This window comes from Macrotis lagotis, chromosome 2 (assembly GCF_037893015.1).
Source record: "Macrotis lagotis isolate mMagLag1 chromosome 2, bilby.v1.9.chrom.fasta, whole genome shotgun sequence".
NCBI lineage: Eukaryota > Metazoa > Chordata > Mammalia > Peramelemorphia > Peramelidae > Macrotis > Macrotis lagotis.
The window spans coordinates 161,625,658-161,638,694 of record NC_133659.1 but is presented as its reverse complement, the minus strand read 5'-3'; the positions used below and the strand labels follow the sequence as shown (position 1 = coordinate 161,638,694).

Genomic DNA, 13,037 nt, shown 5'->3' with positions numbered 1-13,037 from the left:
CTACACAAACTTGGAAAATATGATTGGTCCATGTCTCTGATAATGAGGAAGTAAAAATCTTCATAGAAGAAAAAAGTCAGTAGTTATGTCAAAAATAGTGATTGTGATTCAAGTAATAAATCACTAAATAAATAAATCACTACATAACAGTTAACTACTTCAAAAGACTGGGCATTGACTTCTGTCAGTTAGATTCTCCTCCCACTACTTCTCCTCCCACCATTGTTAATACCCCATTGTCTAAATCAGAGATAGGACTCTCCCTAGATAGGATATACAGATAAAGGAATATTTTCAAAAGATAGAAAAAAAAACAGAAATAAATACCCTAAATATATTCCAAAATCTTCTTGGTCAGGAAAGGGAAACAAAGTGAATGTCCATTGATGTTTGTCCTTAATTTTTTTGTTTTGTTTTGCTTTGGTTTTGTTTCTTTTGGCAAGACAATGGGATTAAGTGACTTGCCCAAGACCACACTGCTAAGTAAAAATTAAGTGTCTGAGGCTGGATTTGAACTCAGGTCCCCCTGACTCCAGGGCTGGTACTCTATCCACTGAGCTACCTAGTTGCCCTTGTCTTTCATTCTTGAAGAAGATCATGACATCAGGAAGGTGCTGCCATGAGAGACACATGAATTGGATTTGAGTGAGGGGGGTGCTGTGCTAAGTCACCATTTTCTTCTCTGGATGCATCTGGATTCAGTGACCAGATATAAATCAGGATGACTAGAGATATCCCTGGATGTGAGTCAATCAGAGTTAAGTAAATAGCCTAGGTTCACACAGTTAATAAGTGTCTGAAGTCAAATTTGAATTCAGGTCCTCCTGACTCCAGGACCAGTATTCTATCCACTGCACCACCCAGTTGCCCTAATTTCCATTGATTAAGGAAGTATAGAGTAAAGGAGTATGGCATAGTGGAAATATCATAAGCTCTGGTGTCAAAGTTCTTGGGTTTAAATTCCATATCTGATACTTATTACCTTTGTGACTTTGTCACTTCAGTGGACCTCTATTTCTGCATATTATATAAAATGAGGAGGTAGAACTAGGTGGCCCCTGAGAGACCCTTACAGTTTGTGATCCAGATGTGAAAGTAATAGAATATTATGATTAATTATGAAATAATGAATTTCTACAAAGGGACTTATTATGAAGGAAGATGCTATCTACCTCTAGAGAAAGAACTGTTAAATAGAGTATGTATATTTTTATATATCTGAATGGTGATCTTCTCTAATGTAGGGTGGGGAGGGAAGGAGGGAGACAATTTGAAACTTAACATTAGCCAAAAAAAACCCGATGAAGATGAGTTTAGAAAGGGTGGTAACAATGTATAAAGCACTAGACCCAGAATCAGGAAAATGTGGGTTCAAATCTGAACTCTGATACTTATTAACTATATGACCCTAGGCAAGTTATTTGATTGCTGTTTGCCTCAGTTTCCTATACTGTAAAATAGAGATAATAACAGCACTTATCTCCTTGGGTTGTAGTGAGAATCAAATGAAATAATAGTTGTAAAGTGCTTAGCAGAGTGCTTGGAATAAAGAGTTGTTCAGGGGCAGCTAGGTAGCACAGTGGATAAAGCACTGGCCCTGGAGTCAGGAGTGTCTGGGTTCAAATCTGATCTCAGACACTTAATAATTACCTATCTGTGTGGCCTTGGGCAAGCTACTTAACCCTATTTGCCTTGCAAAAACCTAAAAAAAAAATAAAGAGTTGTTCAGTCATTTCAATTAAGTCTGACTTTTCATGACCCCATTTGGGATTTTCTTGGCAAAGACTTTGGAGTGGTTAGACATTTCCTTCTCCAGTTCAATTGCAGAGGGGGGACTGAGACCAGCAAAGTTAAATCATTTGTCTAAGATCACACAGCTAGGATGTGCTTGAGGTTAGTTTGGCACTCATGAAGATGAGTTATCTGTATTCCAGACTTACCTGCCCTACAATACCTTACCTATATATGCTTAATTTATGCCCTATATCTGTATATGCCAGGGGCAAAATAATGTTAGATGTTATTATTGTTAGAGTAACATAGGAAAATTTGAATGAATTTATGCAGAATGAAATAAACAGAACCCAAAAATGCTAAACACAGTTTGTTGAAAATATTACCAGTAGGAAGCTGAGACCTGAGTAAACAAAAAAAACCCCAATAATTGTCCTCAAGGGTATATTATAAAGCATATTACACTCTTCATGGTGAGGTACAGAGGAGAACAAGGGCAGAATATTGAATATATTGCCAAATTTGGTTTTTCATTACTTGTTGCTTAATTTTATTTTTTTAACAGAAGAGTTCTATCTGGTAGACAGGGAGAGTGGGGGATGAAAAGTTTTCCTAACAAAAATCTCTATAATATAAAACCGGTAGTTGGTAAACTTGTTTGAATAAGGAAAAAAAAAGAGAAATTTAAACTATCATTGCTACTATACCAGGCTGCTCAGGGCAACCTCTGAAATTGACTCAGAGTTTTCAGTTTGCAGAGGGCTTTGCTTCTGTCTTAACCCAGATCCCACTTTGAAAATTTTACTTACCAACTACCAGCAATGACACCCACAGGAGCATGAGGACAAGGTCCAAGGGAGACTGGGAGAGAAATGTTCTTTGAGTAGCAAATAGATTCACCTCTGAGTCTTGAACCAGAAATGTGTGAATCTGGGTAAAGAGTTTGTAAGTGGCTTCTAAGAAGGGAGATCTCTGTCTCAGTTAAAAAACAGGAAGTAAAGGATCTTCTTTGAATGCTAATTAGCATTTCATCTCTTAAGATTGACTTTTTTTTAAAGAAAACAATTTGATTTCCACAATCTCTTTATCTTATTATTTGTCATATTCTCTTAGCTTTGAACTTTCTCTTAAAAACATTGTTCCAATTCTCTCTGGTACCTGACTGGGGTTCAGTTAAATTTCATATAAATTTCACATAATTTGTATTCCTTGAGGGATCTTCATTTTCACTTATGTGAAAGTTTTAATACATAATCTTCCTTTCCTCCCTAGGCGAATCAAACCTTCTAATTCTAAACACACAAAATGACAAGGACAGTTTAGCACTTATCCAGTCAATTAAGATCAAGAACAGAGGATTGGGGAATATAAAAGGCAAATTTTTTTTTTTCAGTTGAGCAAAGAGCTCTAGTCTGAATCTTTGGTTAAAAATTCAGGAGGCATGGGGCAGCTAGGTGGCACAGTGGATAGAGCACCAGACCTGGAGTCAGGAGTACCTGAGTTCAAATCTGGCCTCAGACACTTAATAACTGCCCAGCTGTGTAGCTTTGGGCAAGCCACTTGACCCCATCTGATTTGCAAAAATCTTAAAAAAGAATTCAGGAGGCAATATTCTTCATCTTCATAAGGTCAAAAACTACTAGACCTTTCACATAGATAAAAATAAATCTAGCCTAGAGTAGGGTAGTGGAAGATAACTGACTCCCAAGAGACCTGGGTTGGAGTTTCCTTTCTACCAGTTAAGATTCTGTTCTCAGGCATCTGACACTTTGTGGGAAATCAGATGTTGTATCAGAAATAAGAGAGATGCAGTGAAGTGGTTAGGGAGAGGCAGATGTAAAGGAAGACATCTTCCAAGGAGCTGGCTAAACAGAACAAGATAGAAGGAGCAGAAACAAGAAGATAGAATTTTGAGTAGGTGTCCCTAATTTAATTCAACAAATATTTAAGTCCTTGTTCTATGTAAGAATTCTCTTCCTTCTGCTCTGTTCCTCCTATGTGTGACATAGCACTCTTTAGAATGGGGAAAGTCTCATATGTTATTGTCAAGAAAGTAGCTTCTTTTGATCTTGGGATGTAGAGTCCTGTGGATTTATTTTATGCAAGAGCAAAGACTTCAAAAAAAAAAAAGAATTATCAAGGAAACAGACAACACAGGGGAAGAGAAACATTGACTCAAAGCAAAAAAAAGCACTAGATTCTAGTCTCAACCATATATCCAACCACATCCCTAGACTCACTACAGGGTTATTACGTGGTGAGATCTTATGTTATAGATATAATTTATTATTTTTAAAATAATATTTTATTTTCCTCAATTATATGTAAAATTTTTTAATACTTTTTTTACAGTTTTGAATTCCAAATTCTATCCCTCCCTTCATTTCCTCTCCTTTCCCTGAGATAGTAAGCAATTTGATATAGGTTATACATGTGCAATCATGTAAAACATTTAGATTTCAGTCATTTTGTACAAGAAGACTTGATTTGAAAGAAAGAAAAAAGAATGAAGGAAAGAAAGGAAGAAAGACAGAAAAAGAAAGAAAAAAAATAGTATGCTTTAGTCTGTATTCAGACCACATAAGTTCTTTCTCTGGAGGTGGATAACATTTTTCATCATGAATTTTTTGGGATTATCTTTGATCACTGTAGTTGATCATTGCACAAAGTTGCTGCTACTTTGTACAACATTCTCCTGATTCTGTTCACTTTACCAATGCATCAGTTAATGCGGGTTTTTCTAGGTTTTTCTGAAACCATATTGCTTGTCTTTTCTTAGAGCACAATGATATTCCATTAAAATCATATATTACAACTTGTTCAGTCATTCACCAATTGGAGAGCTTAACCTCAATTTCCAGTATTTAACCATCAGAAAAGAGCTATTATAAATAATTTTGAACAAATATGTTCTTTTCCCATTTTTTGATCTCTCTTAGAGGTTTTATTTAGACATAATTCACCAAATATTTGAACTAATATTTGAATTGTGATTAAGAATAAATATAGATTAGATGAATCTAGAATTATATGGTCTCCAATGGAAACAAGGGATTTATGACTGATCTTTTGTTGTGTGATATTTTTGTCAGTGACTTGTCTAGATTGCACACTAATCAAATCTGAAGCTGACACATTTGGGGGAGATGATATCTGCCATATTTTTTTCCAGAACCAAAATGTCAATGATAAAACCTTTCCACAAATTGCTAGTATTTATATTCTGCAAATGTGTGTCATGAGTTGGTAGCACTCTTCTTTGAATACAATGAACCTGAGTCTTCTGCTTCTTAAAGAGATCTGCTGTCATATTGAGCCATTTCAAAATATTTCTTACTAGGGCTACGATTCTCTCCCAATCCATGAATACAAAGTCACCATATGGTTATTTTATGTCTGTAGAACAATATGTAGTGGGTAGTACAAATTATTTTCAGTTCCCATATATAGATCAGTTATTGTCTGATATACAGAATCATATTACAAATTTCCAATTTAAATTACTATCTCAAAAGTAAGATGCCTTCTAGGGGATGAAATTTGAGTCTTTTGATTTCACCATTTCAGCTTGTATTGCTTCCCATAGTCCTTCAATAACCATCTGCTCTCCTTTTCAGTTATTCAAAGACATCTGAAGCAATGAAGTTGGTTGGTTCACTGAAAAGAGCTTCAAAAATACTGTTAGCATCCTATGCAATAGAAGAGCCAAACTCTCAGCCTTAATTCCATTTTATTGTGGCTCCATTCCTTTGGTAGCATCTATAACCTTCACTTCCTTTCTGAAGTTTTGCCATAACTTCAGCAGCCCTTGGAAGAGGGTATGTGCATCCACATTAGGCTTCCTTGGCTGTGATGATGAATTCATAGGTTATTTGTGACACTACTCATCTCTGGCAAGTAGTTTTGAACCTTGGAGTGGACAAAATGTGATAGTGAAGTATTATTGATTCACATTTAAAATTTTGTTTCATATCCTTAGTTTTTGAACTTCTTAGTGACAGTTCATTTCAAAGTCAAGAATTTGAATAGTGTGTTCCTGTCACTAAATCCTCTTCCAGTTAATGGAAGTAATTTCTTACTATAAAAGTGCTTCCAAATCCTCCAGTGCAGCATGTGGAATAAAAATGTTCATTTATTGAACAATATTATAGGACAATATTAGTGCATGTGTGAGGCAACTGATTGTATTTAGAAATTTTTGTATAAGTACCAGTAACATTGTATAATCATCAACTGTGAATTAAGCTCTTCCCAGAAATAAAATGATCTGAGACAATTCCAAAGAACTCAAGATGAAAAATACTATTCATCCCCAGAGAAAGAACTGCTGATGTTTGAATGCAGATAGAAGCATAATATATATGTATATATATACACACACACACACACACACACACACACACATATATATATATGAAGCATAATATATTTTGCTTTTTTTCATGATTTTTTATGTCTTCTATCATATGCGTAAAGGGGATATGTTTTGTATGATTACTCAGATAACCCATATCAAATTGTTTACCATTTCTAAGAGGGTTGAGAGAAGGTAAAGAGAGAATTTAGAATTGAGTCCTAAATTTTCTTTTTTCCTCCCCTTGACCCTCTTAAAAATGAGTGTTTAATTAAAAAAAATGAGTGTTAAATTAAAATGAGTATTAAAGTTATTTCATATGTAATTGGGGGAAATAGCATATTTCTAAAAAAAAAGCTTCTATCTAATCATCTTCAAAAGTCATTGTGGAGTTTAAAGAGCAATTCTACTTTTCTTACTTTTTTGCTTCTGGTCATCTTTAATCATGTATTCATGAGTGAGATTATTGGTCAGTCTAACCTAGTTTCTTATAAATTTGTTATAGTAACTTACACATTCCAGAAATGTTCTTAGATCTCATAAGTGATTTTGTGTCTTTGAATATAGCCAATTAATGGGCACTATCTTGTTTGCTGAAATATCATGTGATTCATATATTTAACAGAGGTTCTGCAAAACAGATACTTGTTGATTGATATTATCAGATACCATTCTGGGACAGATGAGCAAATATATTTTTCTATATGTTAGGTCATGTGTCAGAGAAGATTGAATTCTGTAATTCTTTTTCTTTTGTTTTCTTTTAAAAATATTTTTATTTATTTCTTTATGTTGACTATATTTTCCTTTGTATGCCTCTTCTCCTTTCTCCTGAGATTAAAAAAAATTTAAAAAAAGAGAAATTTTTTGTTAGACCAATAAGCATATTAATGTATAGATATATAGATATAGATAAAACCTGATCTTATGTATATTGTATTCCATATACATTGAGACCTATTTCTGTAAAGGAGCAAGCCTGGGGAGAGGTCCTATTTTGTATTTCTTCTTTGGGGCCAAGTTGTATCATTATAATTTTATGTCTACAATTATTTCTTGAACTCCTCCTTTGTACAATGTACTATATTTGGTGACTGGGATACAGGGAAATAGCTCAGACTTCTCAAGTAAAAGGCAGTTTGAATCTCTTCTTGATTTGCATTTTAGAATCATGACTCTAGTGCTGTTTGATCCTCAGGGAAGCTTCAGGTCCTGGGCTTTCCTTTTTCTGATCCATCATCTCGCTATCCCTGAAGTCTGCTCACCATGGAACACTCATCTGCAGGGCTGACTCCTTCACACTTTTCTCTTTGATAAGTTGTTCCTGGTCCTCTGCATTTTGTAAAGAGATCATCTTCTTGTCTTTCTGGACTTCAAACTCGTGTATCCCTCACCCCCTACCCCTCTTCCTTGATTTTCTTTTAACTTTTATATGTTGTTTTCTCCCTCTATTAGAAAGTAACTGGCACAGAAGATAGCAAGTGTTTAATAAATAAAAATTCCTCCTTTCCTCCCTGCTTCCCTCCCCCCTCCCTCCCTCCCTCCCTCCCTCCCTCCCTTCCTTCCTTCCTTCCTTCCTTCCTTCCTTCCTTCCTTCCTTCCTTCCTTCCTTCCTTCCTTCCTTCCTTCCTTCCTTCCTTCCTTCTTCTTTCCTTTTCTTATTGATTTCTTCTTTCCTAGATTGGAAAATAGTTGAACTATGTGCCCCATCTCCCTTGACAAAGCAACCAACCTCTGGGATACTGGTGAAGAGTCAACTGACCTCATCTTATCTATTGAAGTCCAGATGTCCATTCTATTCCTGGGGATGAAGGGACAATCCTGCTTGAATTATATGCTCCTTTGCTTAGATTAATTTAAACTTCTAGATTGTGAAGACCACATTCCTCATTAGTGAGGATAAGTCAGTGGGGGGGGGATTGAGTTAGGATAAATGTGATTCTTGGGTCTTTTGCTTTTGCCTCAGTTTCTCAGTTATTGATTGGGGTTTATTCCTCGAGAAATGAAAAAAAACCTTTCTCTTTATACCTTCAGAGATCTCTGAAATTTATTTAAGTAACATCTGTCCCACACAGTTTGGGGGCTCCTCCAGGATTTCATGCCCATTCAGAACCTCGGACTCTCAGGATTTGGCAAAAGGTGCCCCTGTCCAAATTTGGCAGTTTGCCATTTTCAGGGAGGGGGGTGTCCTGGTTTCTCCTCTATGCAAATGACCTGAAGGGAAGAGATTCGGTAGGAAGAGAAGAGCAAATTTGTGGCAAGAACCTGACTAGTCAGTGAGGATGAAAAGTAGTCAGCAATTTTTGTGCATAAAGGCCTCAAAAGAATGTAAGCTTAGATCTTGAAATTTGAAGACCCTAGATCCCTGGAGGGTCCATATGGGTAAGCCTAGACCTTTGAATCTAAAGGCACTAGATTTCTGGAGAGTACATTTGGGTGACTGAAAGTTGGGGATGACCCCTTCTGGTTTGGGTGTCAGAGACTTGGATCTAAAGGCACTTGATTCTGAGAGCTCTCTGTCGATATTTAAAATGGGAAAGGTCCTGTCCTAAGCCTTCCTCTGTGTTAAATCAGGTAAATAAGACTAAAATATAAAGGGAAAAGTAAGAAGAAAATGATTAAGTATTATTGTCTTATATAGGGAAATAAAGATATAGGAGAGGGAACACATTTGATCTGCCTTTAGGACGGGGAGCAATTCTCAGATGAGAGGTTGAAATCTCCCCTCTAGGCATTCCTGAGACATCAGGAATTTGCCCATTGGCCTGTGTTTGTTGATATATGTTGAAATTGTCATTTTGGAATATTCTGTTGTTGTGTGATCTGTGTTTGTGCTTCATCTGTATTTATGTGTTTAGATTTTCCTTTTACTGTGTGATTTGTTAAACAGGGGAAAAGGGGGAGTCAGTGAGTTCCTCTAAAGAGTTCCTTGGGTAGCCTCATTTTGTTATTTTGAATTTTTAGACAGTATTCACCTAGCTTTCATTGATTAAAGGAATGGATTATGGCATTAAATTGATTGAGGCCAAACTATTTATCCTATTATTCTACCATTATGAGATAGGCCCCCCCTTTCCTGTTTATGTTCCCTTCTCTTCCTTGTTCTCCATGATTTTGTGCTGCCAGAGTGTTTTCCCTTCTCTCCCTCTTTTACAAAAAGGACTAAGAGAGAGAGAATTACTTCAGGAAGAATTAGTAAAATAAATACTAAAAGGGACCTTATTTTGAAGTTGAAGAAACAGGAAAGAGACAGTGAATATTACCAAATATGTAAACAAAAATATCATAGAAAGAAATGCTATTTTAATTTGAAAAAAAGTTAGAAAATAAATTTCAGAAAGACAAGAGAGTCAGGTTATTCCTAAAGTATATAGGATGGTTACCAAGATCAGTATAGGGGAAAATAAATAGTTAATCTTTTTCCCAGAATGATATGGTAACATTAGAGTTTCAGGAGTTTATCAATATAATGTTGGTTATTACAAAAAATTATGGGGACATGTAATGATTTAAGAACAGATCTACCCCTGACCCCCCCCCCCAAAGGATTGTCCCTCTATAAAAGTTATTCAGTTTACTCTATTTGAAGAAGGGGAAGGAGGGACAGGGAATATTCTAACTAGGCTAAGGGATTTTTGGATGACTGTTTTCCTTCTTTAGGGTTTTAGCAGCTATAATCCAGAAGTGTCACATATTAAAAACCTAGGAACAGAAAACCTATTGTGAAAAGTGGAATCATATTTGTGATTTATATAGATGTAAAAGTTATGTGATTCTAGTTTAGAATAGTATGAAGAAGAGCTAATGAAGGAATGGTGAAACAGTATATTGAGGAAAATGTGAGTTGTATAATCTGAGTAAGTGGTTCTCAAAGTACTGGGAAGAAAATCCAGACATAGAGACAATTGGGGTTTTTGAACTATTTGTTAAGTATGGAAATTGGTTGAAGCATGTAGACAGAAGATTTGAGCAGGTTTGACTTGGTATATCAAAGATGGATTTTGGGAACTTTGTAAAGTGATTTACAAATCATTCTAAGAGGAGAAGGAAGTGGTTTTTCAGCAGCCCACATGTGGAAATAAGCCCCTCCCCCACTGAGCAGGTGATAACTGTTCTGGTGTGTAGAGGTAAAAAGAAAGAGGAGGGGGATTCTTAAAAAAAAGCTGTGGTTTGGAGAGAATTTAGAAGAAGTTTAAGAGAAGAAGGAGCCTTTAAGGGAAAGATTGAGAAATTAGAGGAGGGAAGATTTCCTATACTTATGCTTTCTCCTTGGGTTGGGGGAAGGGTTGGTAGGTTGGAAACATGGTGTTCTCAATCAGTTCACCATCTTGTTAAGACTTGAACCCTAGACTGAGTCCACCTGAGAGCCCCACCCACCCATGGAGTGGGGTGGAGAAAGACCTAAAGTACTTAAGCCTTAAAGGGAAGGAGACCCCATCACAGGTGGGATATGTGATAGGAAAGGAAATATATATAATCAGGGATTGGGGCTTATTCTTCAAGAAACATAAAACTTTCTCTTCATACCTTGAGAGATCTCTGAAATTTATTTAAGTGGCATCCATCCCTCACACTTCCATCTTAAAAAGCATATATGACAAGGGCACCAATAACTATGCTAAAAAAAGCATCTGAAAGGAAGGGTGAATTTTATATATTAGAGAGAATTTTTTTATTTTGTTTTATTTTGAAATTATTTTTTCAATCAGCAAAAATTTATTTTTTATTCCACCTACCAGGCCCCTGTCAATAAAAGAAAACAAGCTAAGTATTTCTAACTCACACAGTCAAGAATTACCAATTCTGACACTGGTCATGCCCCCAAATCCATACCTATACCTATGTATACCTTTATCTAGATTCTCTCTCTCTGTCTTTCCGTCTTTGTCTTTGTTTCTGCCTCTCTCTATTTCTCTCTCTCTCTCTCTCTCTTTCTCATTTCTGTCTCTGTCTCTCTCCTTCCATATTCTTCTGACATTATAATGAAAAAAAAGTCAAGTACTTGTTACATCTATACATAGGCAAAACGAATTCTTAGATTGGCATACTCCCAAAACTATATTTATACATATACAAATGTATAACTAGATCTTCTCTCTGTCTTTATATGTTATAAGATTAGGTCTGGTGGTATTGACATTAGACCTGATGATTTTGAGGTCATGGACAGTCTTCTCTCAAGGGAGACTGTAAGTTTAAAGAACATACCCATGGGAAAAAAACTGACAATGATATTTTTCAAAGGTTAATTCAACTGTGGCACCCAAATAATATATTATCTGCCAACAACTTATTTTCCCCTCATGACAAACTCCTCCCACATACTATTTTTCCCTAGATCCTGATCTGCAACTTTAGCACCTTTAGGAGAGTCACTTAAAATCAGAGTATGATAACTGCACATTAAAGAGAGCACTTTGAAGCACTACCTCCCCTCCAGGAGCATATCTCCCTGTTGGAGCCCTGCCTTCCTGATGAATTAACCTGAGCTCTCCAATGTCTCTATGCTCCCCAACATAACACTACCCTTGAATAATTATACTCTATGTTAATGTGCTTATCTGAGTAATGGATGGGTTCCCTTTCTTTTTCTTCCTACTTTCCCTTTCCTCCCCATTTCTCACAATAAAATTTTGCATTGTTATTGTTAGTATCTAAACTCATTAAGGGGCTGTTTTCCTCCAACATCTTTGATTGGCCCACAAGCCTTTCCTTAGACATAAATTCAATACCCAAACAAGGACTTAATTACTAACAGTCATATATACACTAGAGAAGTGTGATACTGTAAGTAAAGTTATAAAAAGTAAACTTCAAAAGAGGAACCAAGCATCTTCCTAGGAATGACTCCTTTATACTAAAGAATTGTATCAAAACATTGTCTCTCTTTATATCTTTATCTGTAATTATCTGCATCTCTCTCCTCTCATTCTGCACCCCAAGTTTTCCTTCTCTATTGAGAGGTTGATAGTATTATTTATTGTTGTTGTTGTTTGTCCTTCATTCTCAAAGTTCATGACATCAGAGAGGTGATGCCATGACATGAGAATGAGTTGGATTTTAGTAAGAAGGTGCTGTACAAAGTCATCAGCTTCACTTTCTCCTTTGAGTCATTTGAGTGCAGTGGACAGATATTGATCAGAATGACTATGGGGGACTCGGGATTTTTAAAGCTAGGTCTTTCCCAAATCACAGTTTGACTGAGGCAATACTCATTCAAACATTAAGGTTAGGTAAGAGAGATGAAGTAAAAAAAGGATAAGAATACCCATTTCTAAAAAAAGAAAGGGAAAAAAACTGTTGGGAAGGTAAGACACTCAGGATATGTCAATGATTAGTTAGTTGGCTGGTTCTTGTCCGTTATTATGGAAGGGGACCAAAATGACATCACTATGTTTGAGACAAATTGCAGCGTGCCTGACTGTAACAGATTAGACCCAAAAAAGCTTGGAATGCTCTACCACAGGTTGGACACAATAGTATGTGTGAACACCTGGGGTGCTTACTTTAAACTTATGCAGGTCATGTTTCCTTTGAGTTGCTTCAATTTCTGCCTTCTTCATAGAGTCCAGCAGCCTCACTGATGAGGGCATGCCATCCTAGGTGGTCTAATGCCAGTGTATCCCATGCTGTACAATCAGATCTAAAGTTCTTAAGAAAGACCTTCAGGGTGTCCAAACATCACTTCTTCTGATCTCCTTGTGAGTGCTCCATAAAAGTCTTTGACAGGTGTTCTGGCATTCTAACAATGTGTCCAGTCCACCATAGTAGCTCTCTCTGTAGTGATGTTGGAATGCTGGCAGTTTAGCTTGAGAAAGGATCTCAGTGTCTGGTATCTTCTTCTGCCAGGTGATCTTCAGAATTTTCCTAAGACAATTTAAAAGGAAGTGATTCAGTGAACCAATGTGGCACTGGTAGATTGTCCAAGTTTCACAGATGTATAGTAATA

The 13,037-nt window shown here is 36.3% G+C and overlaps 1 protein-coding gene across 2 annotated transcripts in view; it reads right to left on the bottom strand.

Moving 5' to 3' along the window:
* The window catches only part of LOC141513389 (Fc receptor-like protein 2), a 36,236-nt gene extending 33,595 nt beyond the window's left edge, over positions 1-2,641 (bottom strand). For both annotated transcript variants that reach the window (XM_074223140.1, XM_074223141.1), the window contains exon 1: positions 2,544-2,641. In XM_074223140.1, coding sequence (XP_074079241.1) covers positions 2,544-2,574 — 31 coding nt within the window. In that variant the 5' untranslated portion in view covers positions 2,575-2,641. The remainder of the gene's footprint in view (positions 1-2,543) is intronic.
* Positions 2,642-13,037: the final 10,396 nt, after the last annotated feature.